The 14,430-nt window shown below is 46.7% G+C and overlaps 2 protein-coding genes across 2 annotated transcripts; both read left to right on the top strand.

The window, feature by feature from the left end:
- The first annotated feature begins 1,019 nt into the window (after positions 1 to 1,019).
- skor2 (SKI family transcriptional corepressor 2) lies at positions 1,020 to 11,222 on the top strand. Its single transcript, XM_076029118.1, has 9 exons — positions 1,020 to 1,326; positions 2,867 to 4,954; positions 5,497 to 5,560; positions 6,091 to 6,171; positions 8,681 to 8,749; positions 8,892 to 8,990; positions 9,133 to 9,200; positions 10,011 to 10,073; positions 10,182 to 11,222. Exons 2-8 carry the CDS (start codon positions 2,882 to 2,884, stop codon positions 10,065 to 10,067), a joined length of 2,511 nt encoding a protein of 836 aa, XP_075885233.1. The 5' UTR covers positions 1,020 to 1,326; positions 2,867 to 2,881; the 3' UTR covers positions 10,068 to 10,073; positions 10,182 to 11,222.
- A 603-nt stretch (positions 11,223 to 11,825) lies between these two features.
- ier3ip1 (immediate early response 3 interacting protein 1) lies at positions 11,826 to 13,973 on the top strand. Its single transcript, XM_076029084.1, has 3 exons — positions 11,826 to 11,984; positions 12,733 to 12,834; positions 12,952 to 13,973. The coding sequence occupies exons 1-3, from the start codon at positions 11,894 to 11,896 to the stop codon at positions 13,005 to 13,007; spliced, it is 249 nt and encodes an 82-aa protein (XP_075885199.1). The 5' UTR covers positions 11,826 to 11,893; the 3' UTR covers positions 13,008 to 13,973.
- The last annotated feature ends 457 nt before the right edge of the window (positions 13,974 to 14,430 follow it).

The following is a 14,430-nucleotide window of genomic DNA, read 5'->3' as shown; positions in this document are numbered from 1 at the left end:
GTTCATGATCAGCTGTGACGTCACAACTGCTGGAAGAACCTGGTGGGATGTCAGGGAAAGAAAAAAAAACATAACACTCCAAAAAAACTCCAGAGAAGTGGACCAATAAATTTGAAATTAAATGTTTTTAAAAAAAATCACCCGAATCTATATATGACACGACTCACAACTCCAAGAAAACTCTTGGAGTGTGTGTGTGTGTGTGTGTGTGTGTGTGTGTGTGTGTGTGTGTGTGTGTGTCTTGCCAGCCTCTGCAGGTTTTCGGTTCCCTGAAATGAAACTACAAAAATTGTGTTTCTTGCTGAATAGATTCAAACGTTTTCATTATTATTATTATTATTATTATTATTATTATTATTATTATTATTATCATTATTATTATTATTATTATTAGCCTCAGCTGCAGGGCCCCTCTGCCCCCCTCTTATTGCGAAGTCTATATCCGGGTCTCCGGCCTCGGGTCTGGTTGCCGCTGATCAGCTGAATGTCTGCCCGCCTGCAGGCTGCCTCCTCCGGCCACGGCGGCCCGGCGGGATGTCTCCCTCCAGAAGCCGGTCTGATGAGAGCAGGAGAACCGACCATCATCATCATCATCATCATCATCATCATCATCATCATCATCATATTCTTCTTCTTCTTCTTCTGATCCAGTCTCCAGGTCAGTACTGACCGCTTGCTCCCGTGTGTGTGTGTGTGTGTGTGTGTGTGTGTGATTATTGGTCCGTGAACCCCCCTCACCCACACCATGCCTCTCGTGCGTGCGTCCGGAGAGACGGTGCACGGGACGAGCTCGTGCGTCGTGCACGCCAATCAAACGTCAGGCAGGTCGAGCTCGGCCTAAAGAGAGAGAGAGAGGGAGGGGGAGAGAGAGGGGGGGGGGGGTGGAGTGAGAGAGAGAGAGAGAGAGAGAGAGAGAGAGAGAGAGAGAGAGAGAGAGATTAGGGATTGGCGCGTGGCGGCTCCGGAGCGGCGCATAAAGCCGCGCGAGCGCCGCAGTTTACTCACAGCTCACGCGCAGTGCAACGGCGGAAGCCCACGTCCACGTGCGCGTCTCTCGGTTCGCGTTGAAGTTCCGTAAATAAACACCGCGTTCACTTCTGTTTTTTATTGATCGTAATTATTTTTATTTTATTTTATTTATTAAATTATTATTTTTAAATGCCTTTTTCAGAGTCTTGTCCAATGACTCGCTTCTTCCGCTCGTGACCGGGATACTTTTTTTCTTTTTTTTTTAGTTTTAGTTTTATTTAGTTTTATGTTTTTTTGGAATTTTTGGATCCTTTGATTGAATCGTCGTCGGTTTGGGAGCGCGTGCTGCGGTCGGAGGTAAGAATCCGCTCGGTCTTGACAAAGTTGCTGAGATGTTGCTGAAGGTGTGTGTGTGTGTGTGTGTGTGTGTGTGTGTGTGTGTGTGTGTGTGTGTGGAGGGGGGGGGGCGCTGAAAGAGAGAAAAGAGGCGAAAAAATGACTCTGGAAAAGAACCGACTCGTAGAACCGCCATTAGAAATAAACACTCAGCTGACAGAACTCAGACATGAAGCAGCTGGTCGTGTTGCGCACATTTTTTTTCTAGTTTCGTTTTTAAAACGTTTGATTAACGTGTTGGCCGCGATCATTGTGATCTTCCTGCGAAACCACTGAAAAACTGCTTCGTGTCGTTTTTTGAACGCGTCTCTCTGACAGTGAGACGAAAACATAAAACACGTCGATAAGTTGAAAATGAAGACGTGACTCCCGCTGTTTTCTCTGCAGTTCGCCGCTGCAGCGTTTTTCAGTTTACGAAATAATAAATGAACGAAATGCTTTCTTTTCCCCTCAAAAGATGCGCAATTATTGTGCATGAGACATCACGATAACCGGACGCATAAAATGGTTTAATTCTTATTGGCTGCTTTGCCCGAAATAAGAATACACGAAATAATAATAATCCAGAATGCACACAAGCATCGCGTTATGATATCAGTCATAATTGAGTGCCATACTTTATTGACACTGCAGCATTTTTATTTTAAAGGAAAACGTGCGTTTTGGTATTTTTGTAATTTTACCTAAGAGTAAATAAGTGATCAATGATAAAAATCAACTACAAATATAATTGGAATGCGTCCATTAAGTTAAATCCTTTTTTTGTTGTTGTTCAAAGTTAAATTAATTTTCTTTAGAAATCAAAAAACAGTGGAATTAATTTGTGTGGTTTATTTAAAATAAAAAAAAAAGATCCATTAATATGACGAAATGTATAATTAATATCGGATTGTCCATCTTTATTTTGAGCATAATTCCATTGTGAAGAAGTTGTGTTCACATCTTTGTGTGTCTGTCCGCTGACGGCAAGACACGCTGTGTTCATTTCAACCACCAGTATGAAGTTCACCTGCGGTCTGAGAGAAGAATTAATTTGATTTTTATGATTTTTAAAAATTATTTATGATATTTTTCTCTAAAGGGCGATAATTCATGTAGAAAATTGAGATTATATTTATTTTCAAAATGTGTCTTATTTTTTTTTAGGTGTTGTTTTACAATACAAAAAATGAGTTGAGGAAAAATGAAAACATTCAGTGAACTTAAATTCAAACGAATAATAATAATAATGATAATAATAATAATAATAATAATAATAATAATAATAATATTAACAATGCCTTCATTTAAAGAATTGCAATGCAATATTGAGTAGGATGGCACAGTTCAAACTTTATGTGTCGATGAAGATTTTGTGTGTTCATCCAGATATTGCGATGATGAAGATATTTTGTCTTAATAAACATTTTGTGTGTTGGTGAAGATTTTGTGTTGCGAGATGATGAACATATTTGATGAAGATGGTGTTTGACTCCTCCGCCTCCTCCACCTCCTCCTGCAGGCCTCCTCTCTGACCATGGACAAGCCCCTCCTCGCCAGCAGTGACCTGGTCCTGAGCGGACCACCACCACCGCCTCCACCTCCACCACCACCAGCGGCCCCCTACCAGGCCGAGCCGCTGACCCCGCCCCGACCCGGCCCGCCTCACCACCACCTCCTCCTCCACCCCTCTCCCACCTCCTCTTCCTCGTCCTCGTCCTCGTCCTCTCCACTCGCCACCACCGCCACCCCCAGCAGCACCTCCTCCTCCGCCACCTCCTCCTCCTCGCCCCTCAAGCCCAACCAGGTGGGCCAGGTGCTGCTCTACGGCGCCCCCATCGTCTCGCTGGTCATCGAGGGCACGGACCGCCTCTGCCTGGCGCAGATCTCCAACACGCTGCTCAAGAGGTACAGCTACAATGAGATCCACAACCGGCGGGTGGCGCTGGGCATCACCTGTGTGCAGTGCACACCCGTGCAGCTGGAGATCCTGCGGCGGGCGGGCGCCATGCCCGTGTCGTCGCGCCGCTGCGGCATGATCACGCGGCGCGAGGCCGAGCGCCTCTGCAAGTCCTTCCTGGGCGAGAGCTCGCCGCCCAAGCTGCCCGACAACTTCGCCTTCGACGTGTCGCACGCCTGCGCCTGGGGCTGCCGCGGCAGCTTCGTGCCGGCGCGCTACAACAGCTCGCGGGCCAAGTGCATCAAGTGCGCCCTCTGCTGCCTCTACTTCTCGCCCAACAAGTTCATCTTCCACTCGCACCGCACGCCCGACGCCCGCTACACGCAGCCCGACGCCGCCAACTTCAACTCGTGGCGGCGCCACCTGCGGCTGAGCGACAAGCAGCCGGCCGAGGAGCTGCTCTACGCCTGGGAGGACGTCAAGGCCATGTTCAACGGCGGCAGCCGCAAGAGGGCGCTGCCCCCGGTGGGCGGGGCGGGCGTCGGCGCCGCTCCGGGCAAGGGGGCGCTGCTGTCGGTGCCCCTCCCCCACCACCACCTGCCGCACCACCACCACCACCTGGCGGCGGCGGAGAAGCGCGCCCGCTACGAGCTGGACGAGCTGGACGAGCTGGAGGCGACGGGGGGGCGGAGCCTGTCGCCGCACAAGCCCCTTCCCCACCACCACCTGCCCCCACTGCCCTCCCACCACCAGCTGCCACTGCCACACCCCCACCCGGCAGCGACCCGCAGCTACCCGCTTGTCCCCGTGCCCAGCAAGGGCTTCGGCGGCGTGCTGCACAAGTTCCCGCCGGCGTCGCTCTTCCCCTCGCCGTACGCCTTCCCTGCCTTCGGCCTCTGCCAGCAGCAGACGCAGCAGCAGCAGAAGAAGAACGACGACAGCGGTGGCGGCAGCAGCCCCAAGGGGGCGGGGCTTTCAGGTCTCCTGTGGCCGGGACGCAAGGACGCCTTCTACTCGCCCTTCTGCATGCTGTGGCCCCCCCGGGCGGCCGGCGGCCTCCCACTGCCCACCTACCTGCAGCCACCAGCAGGGGGCGCCGCGCTGGCGTCCTCACTGGCCGAGAGCCCCGCACTCCGCCAGGCCTTCCTGGACCTGTCGGAGCCCGGCGGCGGCGGCGGCGAGGCAGCGGCGGCGGCCGGGTCGTTCGAGGGCGAGTGTTTGGCCCCGCCCACCCCGGAGCTCCGCCCCCTCACCTCCCAGGGCTGGCTGAAGCTGCTGGACGGCGGGCGGAGGCCGAGCTACGGCTCCGCCTTCCGGCCTGTGGTCAAGGACGCCGAGGGGGGCGGAGCCGAGCTGCCAGCGAGGAGGGCGGAGCGGCGCCACCGCCTGTCGCCCGGCGGCAGCAGCATCTGCAGCTACGAGGGCGTGGAGGTGGAGGAGGAGGAGGAGGAGGAGGAGGAAGAGGCGGGGGAGGAAGTGGAGGAGGAGCCGCAGGAGGAGGAGGAGGAGGAGGAGGAGGGGGAGGTGGACGTGGAGTCCTCCAAGCAGGAGGAGGAAGAAGGGGAGGGGGAGGAGTCGAGGGGGAGGAGCTTCTATGCCGACTCCTCCTCCTCGCCCTCACACCCCCTCCCCCGCCAGGCCTCCCCCGGCCTGCCGCTCTCTAGCGCCACCCCAGACCACCGGGAGGAGGAACTGCAGCGCTTCAAAACTGTGAGTTATAGTAATATAGTGCACACACACACACACACACACACACACACACACACACACACACACACATATGTATATTTATATATATACATATATATATATATGTATATATATATATATATATATATATATACATATATATATATATATATATATATATACATATATATATAAATATATATAGTAACTTCTGCACACACACACACACACACACACACACACACACACACACCCCCAGGCAGCGTCAGGGCCAATTATTATTTAAATGGGCACCACTGCGATCTGCATACACAGATTGATTGGCCCCTCCCAATCACACACACACACACACACACACGCACGTACGTGCACTGATCCCGGCTAATGTGTGCCACCCCGGCCTGTTAGGGCGCCGCTAAATCTTTAACCCGCCCGCCCCGACCCCCACTGGGACCCCCATCCCACCCCCCACCCCCAGCAGCCAATCGGAGCGGCCGCTGAATCAGTCGCAATCAGACTTTTTTTTCTTCCGGGTTTTTGACGCCGTCGGTTTGGTTTCGCAGGTGCCCAAGAGCCGAGACGAAGGACTTCCTGCCTACGCAGCCAAAGACCCCAGCAGCACCTCAGGTGAGCCAGAGGGGGGGAAAAAAAAATCATTGATTGATTGATTAAAAATGTCAGTTTTATTTTGTTTTTTCTCCTTGTCGTCATTGTCGCTGTTGGGGGAAGATGAACCAGGTTTGGGGTTAATTGTAACGGTGACACGTCAGCTGAGCAAACATTAAACATTGAACCAGATCGAGACCAGTTTTTTTTTTAATGTTCTTTTAAATTCAATTCAAATTTTAAAATTTGACATCAATTCAGCTGGGACCTGTCTTTTAATTTTCTCAAGTTCGAATCCATCGTTATTTGGGCCTAAATTCAGTGAACAGATGACCAGTCGACCAGCTGAGCTCCTCCCTCCTCCTCCTCTTCCTGCATCAGCTGTTTTTCTTGGCTCCATTTCCGCTGCCTCCTCCTCGTTTCATGAAGCATCGGACTGAACTGCGTCTCAGCGACGTTTCATTTGAGCAGGAGGAACGATAACGACCAACTTCTTCCTGTCTGTCTGTCTGTCTGTCTGTCTGTCTGTCTGTCTGTCTGTCCTCCTGCAGATGAAAACAAAGAGCAGAGCAGCTTCTTCGCGGCGGCCGAGAGCGAGACGCCGGCGCCCGACTACTGGAGGGAAGGCTCAGGTAAGAAGGCCCCGCATGGATCAATAAAGAAAGAGAGAGAAATAAAATGAAAAATAAAGACGGCAGGTTTAGTTACAGTCGGTGTCGACACCGTCAGCACTATGTGGAAAGATGGTGTCACCTTATTTTCCTCTGCCAGGGTAATCAGGAAATCAGCAATTCTGTGCACTGAAGCGGAAGAAGTGAAAATTTCAAGTGAAACACTCTGTAAAACAACTCATATATCATATATAGAATAATATAAATATGAAAACATAACTCCTGAGAAAGACACGTTTTTTGATTTCTGAATTATTGTTAAAATGTGACTGTGGAATTTGAATCAGAATTTCCGGACATTTCAACGGCAACGCATCACAGCCGTTGTGAAAGAATAAATGAATAAAAAAAAAAAATCTCTACACTTCCCTGAAGAGGTCAAAGTTGAACTTTGACCCCGACGGTCGCCGGCTGCTGTGTCGACTCTGAGGCCTTTACACTTGATCATTGCAGCTTTGGAAAATTATACAGATGAAAAGTAAAGAAACAACAACTCATAATAATAATAATAATAATAATAATAATAATAATAATAATAATTTTACCTTTTTTCATATTATTGTCTTACCGTTTATTCATTTCCCAGCAGGGATTTTAAAGTTTTGGTTTATTTTGACAGAATAAACAGTTTAAAAACACCATAATCTAAACTAATAGAGTTTTGAGTGTGTAGGTTTTGCAGTGTGATGGCATCTGTTGTCAGCGAGCTCAGATTGCTGCTGCCGCCGCCGCCGCCGCCGCTGCTGCTGCTGCTGAGCCGAATCAGAGCCGAATCGCGACTCTTCGGGGGGCCGTTACAGTTCAGCAAGAAAACATCAGATCGCTGCAATCTCATCCGTCCCAGACTCATATCGCCGACGACATAATTGCCTCTCCCTCTTTCGTTTTATTTTATTTTATTTATTTATTTATTTATTTCCGTCTTCTCTTTCTGGTTCCTCGGCGCGCGAGCAAAAAAAAAAAAGAAGAAAAAAAAAGGGGAGACGGAGCCGAAAAAGATCGCAGCTTATTGCCTTTTTATATCTGTCAGCAAGACATTAAAAGTGCTTTATGACATCTGTGCCAACATTTTGATGTGCTCGCTGCGACGCACACGCGCCGCACACACACGCCGTAATGATCCCTGCGCACAATGTATAATGTATTTGGAAAAATTACACGAAACAAATTAAATGAGACCACCTTTCCCCTGATTGCCGAACGTCTCCCTGGGCGGTGGGAAGCTCGACGTGATTAGAAGGCTGATTCCTCCGAGCCCCCCCCAACACCCCTCCACTGTCTTTACACTCTCCCTCTGTTTCTGCTGAGAGAGAGAGAGAGAGAGAGAGAGAGAGAGAGAGAGAGAGAGAGAGAGAGAGAGAGAGAGAGAGAGAGAGAGAAAATAATCTAATTTTCCATTTATGTAATGCAAACCGCCTTGGCTTTGACTATTCACGGTTAATTGACTGTCAAACGAGGTTGTTATCCTCGGGCACTGTCTGCAAATTTGCTTGTCAAATGAGACAGAGAGGAGGAGGAGGAGGAGGAGGAGGGGATGGGGGAGGTGGATAGGGGTGGGGGCTCTAAATGAGGGGGAGAGAAAAGAAGGGGATGGGGGAGGAAGTGAGGGGGGCCGGGGGGGCGTTTAAGGAGCCGGTATATGAGATGACTGGAGGAGGAGGAGGAGGAGAAGGAGGAGGCGCCGCGTCGCGTCATTTAAGGCGCGGGACGCCTCATTGTCACGAGCAGCAGCAGCAGCAGCAGCAGCAGAAGGAAGCGATGATGGAGATGTTTGTTGCCTCACAGCAACAAGTTAGTTGTTGAAGAAAATATCGGCATTTAATCAACACGCTTTAAGTTCAGCCTGTCGGTGAAATTTAAAGTTTTTTTCACATCAAGTTTGACAGTTGTTGTTTTTTTTCCCCCCACGTCGCTATATTTTATATTTCAAAAGCCACAACATGTTTGCTATCGTAGCTGTTGCCGTAGTTGTTGTGTTCCGCGCTTCCAAAATGAAACACGCGGCTCTTCAGCGTCGTTTTAATCGGAGATAAAAAAAAAAATAAAAAAAATCAGCCGTCGAGAGAGGCTGCCAGCAAGTACTGCGGACAGACACTGACACCTAGTGGCTCGAGAAGGGATGGCAGCTCCTGCCCGCATCCCCGCCACGTTAGTTTGACCGCCTCGGAACTTCGTGTTCATGTTTTTTTTTTTCTTTTTTTCTTGTTTTGTTAAGTTTAGAAGGTGGGGTCAGGGGGCGTGGCCACTAATCAATCAACCAATCATCTACCTACCGGGCTTGAGAGACTTGTTGCTGCTGATGCAGCTTCGGGTGTAGGGTTGGAAACTGTTACCATGTAGGCTTTAGCAGTGGTTAATCTGCTGTGAGAACTAAATATATATCTCGATCTAGATTTTTTTTTTTATAGATAAATAAATATATAACAAACATAATGATAATAACTGGGCTGCTCATTCGGTCTGTGTGCAGGTGAGCAGAGCCGAGGAGCCGCATCGTCCCCGGTGCCTCTGAAGAAGGACGTGGAGAACATGGAGAAAGGTGGAGACCAGTTTGTTGTTGATGATGATGATGATGATGATGATGATGATGATGATGATGATGGTGATGTTTCTTTGGTGGTCTAACATGCTAACTTCTTCTTCTTCTTCTTCTTCTTCTTCTTCTTCTTCTTCTTCTGCAGAGGAGCTGCAGAAGGTCCTGCTGGAGCAGATCGACTTCCGGAGGCGGCTGGAGCAGGAGTTCCATGTCCTGAAGGGCACCTCGCCCTTCCCCGTCTTCCGTGAGTCCTCACACACACACACAGACACACACACATACACACACACCATCAGATGTTGTGTTACCGCCGCTTCCTCCGTCTCGTCATTATTGATTGATTGTGGGTTGTTTTTTCCTCTCTTTCTCTCTGCGCTAATTTCCAGATAATTTCCAGGACCAGATGAAACGGGAGCTCGCCTACAGAGAGGAGATGGTTCAGCAGCTACAGATGGTAAGATGGATAATGGTGCAATCTTGGTGCAAAGTGCTCCATTGTGGGGAAAATAAATAATAATAATAATGAAAAAACAAATCTGCGGGGCCTCTCAGCGACAAAGCAAATATGATTTAAAAAACAAAAAACAAAAAACAAAAAAACGAGTTCCCAGCGAGAGCATGATTCATCAGCTGCCAATAAGACAGAGGACGCGTCCGGAACTCAAACAGGAAATGAGTCGCATGGACTCGCTGTTTATTTGTCCGTCAGGGGAACCAATCATCTGCCGCGACTTTCACGGCTGAGCTGCTTCACCGCAGCCGCGTTTCCGTCCGCATCCATCAGCCGGCGAGACGGGCTGACACGCGAGCGCACATGCACATACACACACACGAGCAGCAGATGGATCCGTCAGAAAGTGACGACACATTAATTTTGCAAAGACATTCAGAATTCTTTTTTTTTGCAGTTTCAGATTGCTGTGCGCTTCTTCTTTTATTATTTTTCCGAATTCTTTTTTCATTTTTTTTTTGACTGAGGTTGTTTACAAAAAACAGAGATGAAGTGTTTCATCGTCTAATCTGCATTAATTCAGTTTGTTGAAGTTCAAAATCATTTTCATTTATTATCAATTTTAATGGATTATATTTTGTCAGAGGCATAAAAAACAACAAGCACGTCCTCAAAGCAGTATGTTCGCCATCACTTCTTCTAAACATCAGCAATAAAACCAAAATAGTCTACCATTAATTGAAAAATGTTTTGTTTTTTTTAAAGAAAAAATGAAATCTAACATTTCTCTCTCACATTTTTTTTTTTTTTCAGATTCCCTACGCAAACATCATCCGCAAGGAGAAGATCAGCTCCCATATCAACAAGTAACTGGAGGTGAGCAACAGACAATCTCAACTACAATCATCTGACCTGTTTGGTTTTGGCTAAACATCAAGACTGGAAGGATTTTTTTTTTAAATGTATTTTTTTCATCCCTCACAGGAACAGTTAAAAACTGTAAAGCCTGGAAGGACACAAACACAGAGAAATATGACTTCCATCAGTTTGTAAATACATTTCAGACACTTTACGGCTCCTGGCTGCAGCACCGTGTTGTGTTTCCTCCTCCAAACTGGGCCAAACTGGGCCAAACTGGGCCGAACTGGGACAAACAGAGCAGTCTGGACTGAAGGAGTCCCAGTTCTCTCCTGTCTGTCAAAACTCCAGAAGAAGAAAAAAAGAAGACGAAGGAAGAGGAAGAGGAAGAGGAAGAAGAGGCCAACGAGGTTCCAGGAGGTGAAACCAGAAACTGCCAGCTGGTCACCTTCACAACAGAGCTTTTTTTAATCACTAAAAATCAACAGTTAATTTCTGGATGGGTAGAAAATAAACAAACAACAAAAAACATCTGTATTGTTGCTCCTCCCCTCGATCACCAATGACGGCAGAGATTCTGGTCTACATGGTTTCATCCCCGAGTGAAGTGGGCGGAGCCTGGAGGGCGAACACAGAGTGGACGGGAAGTGAAGGACGACAGATTTTAGGGGTTAAAAACTCAAAGTGAGCGGATGTTTTTTTTTTTTTTTATCAGCACAACATTCCACCTGTGTGACGACTGAACTGTGACCACTGCTCACTGCTGATCCCCCCCCCCCTCTGAAAAAGACTGAAGCAGTTTCAGTGTTGTAGATAAATGATCACAGAGTGTGCAAAAAAAAAAAAAAAAAATTACCCACATTGTGTTTTTGTTTATTCATTTCGAAAAGGCTATTGGGGCCAGAAGGCTCTGACTGTGAAATATTATTTATTATATTATGATTGGTCTGTATGTGTGTGTGTATCTGTCAGCAAACGACAAAAAGAGACATCAACCAGTGTCCATCAGAGAGTGAATGAATGAAAGAATGCCTGAATGAAAGACCTGAAAGTCCTTTATGAGAGAATTGTTATCATGATAAACTGTCAATGCAGATTTATGTATTTAAATGATATGTTCTCGTAGTTTCTCTACTATTTATGTGTAAATTAAAAGTCTATACAGTATCAGTGTGCAAACGGTTCCCTGTTGTTCAGACCCTCACTTTGACTGACACTGATTCTGAACTGTTGTTGTTGGTTGTTGTGCTGTGTGTGTAGGCTGAGTGACAAAAATAGAGCAAAGTGAGTGCATATGATGGAGGGAAAACTGCAGGTCATCTGGTTGTGTTGGAAGTTGATTTGGTTATTCACATCAATTTTCTTTTTAGCCATGAATTATCCCCCCCCCCCCACACACACACACACACACAAACACTACTGACATTATCGCATTACTCTCAAAAACACATTATATTAAGATAATTAGATACATTACAACTGAAATACAATTAACACAATGAACGAAATTGTTCGAAATAATTCCACAGATTGAATGTGCCGCACCACTTCCGCTGTCTGTTTACGGCATCCGGTTTTCCCGGAAACGTCGACTGTAAAAACCGCAACAACGACAAAAAAAAAAAAAAAAAATCTAGTCAACATTTAAAAGACGTCACTAGATGAAAACACATGAATCTGGCAAATACAGTGTCGTACTGGAGACAATTAAAAAATAAATCAGTTCAGAAGTTTAGAACGACATCCGCCGACTGCTTCCGGTATCAGCCCCCCTCCTTCTGAAGCAGTCGCAGGGGCTGGTCTGGATTGGGAGCGTAGAAGAAGAAAAAGTTGCCAGCATGGCGTTCACCCTCTACTCCCTCATCCAGACTGCCATCCTCTGCACCAACGCCATCGCAGTGCTACACGAGGAGAGGTTTCTCAGCAAGAGTGAGTACAACAACACGCGATTGCACAAACACAACAACAAACAAACAGCAGAAACACCAGAAAGCGGCTAGCTGCTAGCTGCTTGGAGCAGCTGCTGTTGCTGCGGCTGGCGGCTGCAGCATCCTCCTCCCCCCCCCCGCATCAGGGCTGAATTTAATCTTAAAATCATCGTTGACATGGAGGATCTTTAAATACATGTCATAACCTCTGCGTCACGTGACCGAACAGCTCCAGACCAGCTTCGAGTGGTCTTCATAGCGGTGGTCGCTCCGGACACGCCCATTGCCCAAAGGGTTTTTATTTTCATCTGTTCTTTTTCTTTTTTTCTTTTTACTTATTTATGGTAAACACTAATGTCATTTTTAGTTGGATTGCTTCCTCATCATGTGACCCCCTCTTGTTAAACCAGACCAAATTCAACAAACAAGGCTGGATTCTTAACAAAAAAAAAGTGAATAAATGATGTTTGCTGAAACACACGTCTCACCCCGAATCAGCCTGTTGTGACGTCACAGAGGGCGCCTCTCGCAGCTTAGCCACAAATGTCACCAGGGTTTTAGCAGGAGGCCGCAAACGGAGAGCTAAACCCGTTATTTCTGCGAGGTTTTGGATGCTTAACAACGTACGAGAAATTGAAAACGGGTTGAATTGTATATTCGAAATGTTCAGAATGAAAAAATGTTGTGAGCCGGTCGTAAACCCACTAACTTCCTGTCGTCTGGTGTGTTCTGATCCACTTCCTGTGCAGTCGGCTGGGGCGCCGACCAGGGCGTGGGAGGCTTCGGGGACGACCCTGGGGTCAAAGCTCAGGTCCTTAACCTCATCCGCTCGGTGCGCACCGTCATGAGAGGTAGCGGCTCCGGAAGCTTCTTCGTATTGTTATAGTTAAAATATTAAAGCAACTTCAGCTTCATCAGATTGTTTTTTCTCTCTCTCTCTCTCTCTCTCTCTCTCTCCCTCTGAACAGTTCCGCTGATCGTCGTCAACTCGGTCGTCATCGTCCTGCTGTTGGTGTTTGGGTGACGGCCCTGGCCAAGAACACGCATGCACTCACACACACACACACAAAGGAATACTGTCTCTCAGACTTCTGCCTTCATCTCATCGAAACAGAAGATTTGCATCCAAAGAGAAGATTTTTTTTCTCTGCTCACAAAGAACTTGAGGACTTTTCCGTCGTCTGTCTCTCATCAGGTTAAAGCGAGTGACAAAGCCACCCTGAGGAAAACGCAATATTTATATTTGAAGTGTTTCATGGTTCTGTCTTGACTGTGAGTCAAACACTCCAGTTTTACTTACTTATCTGTTTTTATTCTCACAGTGGCGCTCCCAGGTGCTACTAATATCATTTGTTTGTTTTATTTTGAAATAAATGTTTAGTCATTTAAAAAAAAAAAAGAACCAATTGCGAGAGATGTTTGTTTGTTGCTCCGGCCTGAAACAGCACTGCCAATGAAATCGTTTAAAATTCAGTCAATATTCACTCCGAATGATTATTATTATTCACATTTTATTCTATAGATTCCTTTTATCATTATATATTGTCCCTTTATCACTATATATTGTCCCTTTAACATAACCAGCGTTCTGTTTGCAGGTAAATGATGTGTATTGCTGACATCCTGCTGCGAACGCTGCTCCACTTCTCAGCAACGATAATATTAATAATCCCCATATGTTGTGAATTATCACCCATTTTTCCCCCTGCCAAGCCCCGTTAATATTTTTATTAACGCTGCTTTTTGGGTTTGGTTCCAGTGAAAGGGCATCTGCTGGAATTAGAGGGTTGATCGGGGAGATTTGCTGCATGAATCCAACCTGATGGGCCGTCAGCGGGAGTCCAGCCGAGCCGCCTTCACAGGTCACCGGTGGCCGTCCGTTGTCAGGGCTTCTTTAAAGCCGAGCGCTGTCATGACATCGTCAGAGACTTTGTACCTACAAATGTAAACTTAGTTCTTGTATTTCATATAATTTTGTATTTTTAAAATATAAATTAAAAAAAAAAAGGAGCATAACAACTTTCCTGCTTCACTTGTAGATACAGTCATTTAATCTCAAAAGAGGGCTTTTGTTTTTGTTTCATAGTTATTTCACAGTCAAATAGTCCAGACTGGCACAATGAGATGATAATAGATAGACATAAAAAGGCAAATGAAACATATTAAAGTGTTGTTGACTGTGCGTAAAGAGGATTTGATCAGCATGTCGTCTGGCACCGCGCAGACAGACAGCAGGTTATTACGGCGTGGATAATTCCCACCATATTAAATCTATCAGCGCGCCCCTAAAACACCCGCTAATGCGATACATCTGTTGGTTGTTAGTGCAATGAGGCACATATGTTTTTTTTTTTTTTTTTATCATTCTAATGAGTGATTAAGTGGTTAGCGATAACCCTCTTACGTGATTACAAATAAAATGACCCTGAAATAATGGCGATGGGTTT

The sequence above is a fragment of the Nelusetta ayraudi genome, unplaced genomic scaffold (genome assembly GCF_046127955.1).
Source record: "Nelusetta ayraudi isolate G7.1 ecotype Tasmania unplaced genomic scaffold, CSIRO-AGI_Nayr_v1 ptg000026l, whole genome shotgun sequence".
NCBI lineage: Eukaryota > Metazoa > Chordata > Actinopteri > Tetraodontiformes > Monacanthidae > Nelusetta > Nelusetta ayraudi.
Note: the sequence above shows the minus strand (reverse complement) of the source record. Positions and strands in the feature narration are given on the sequence as shown.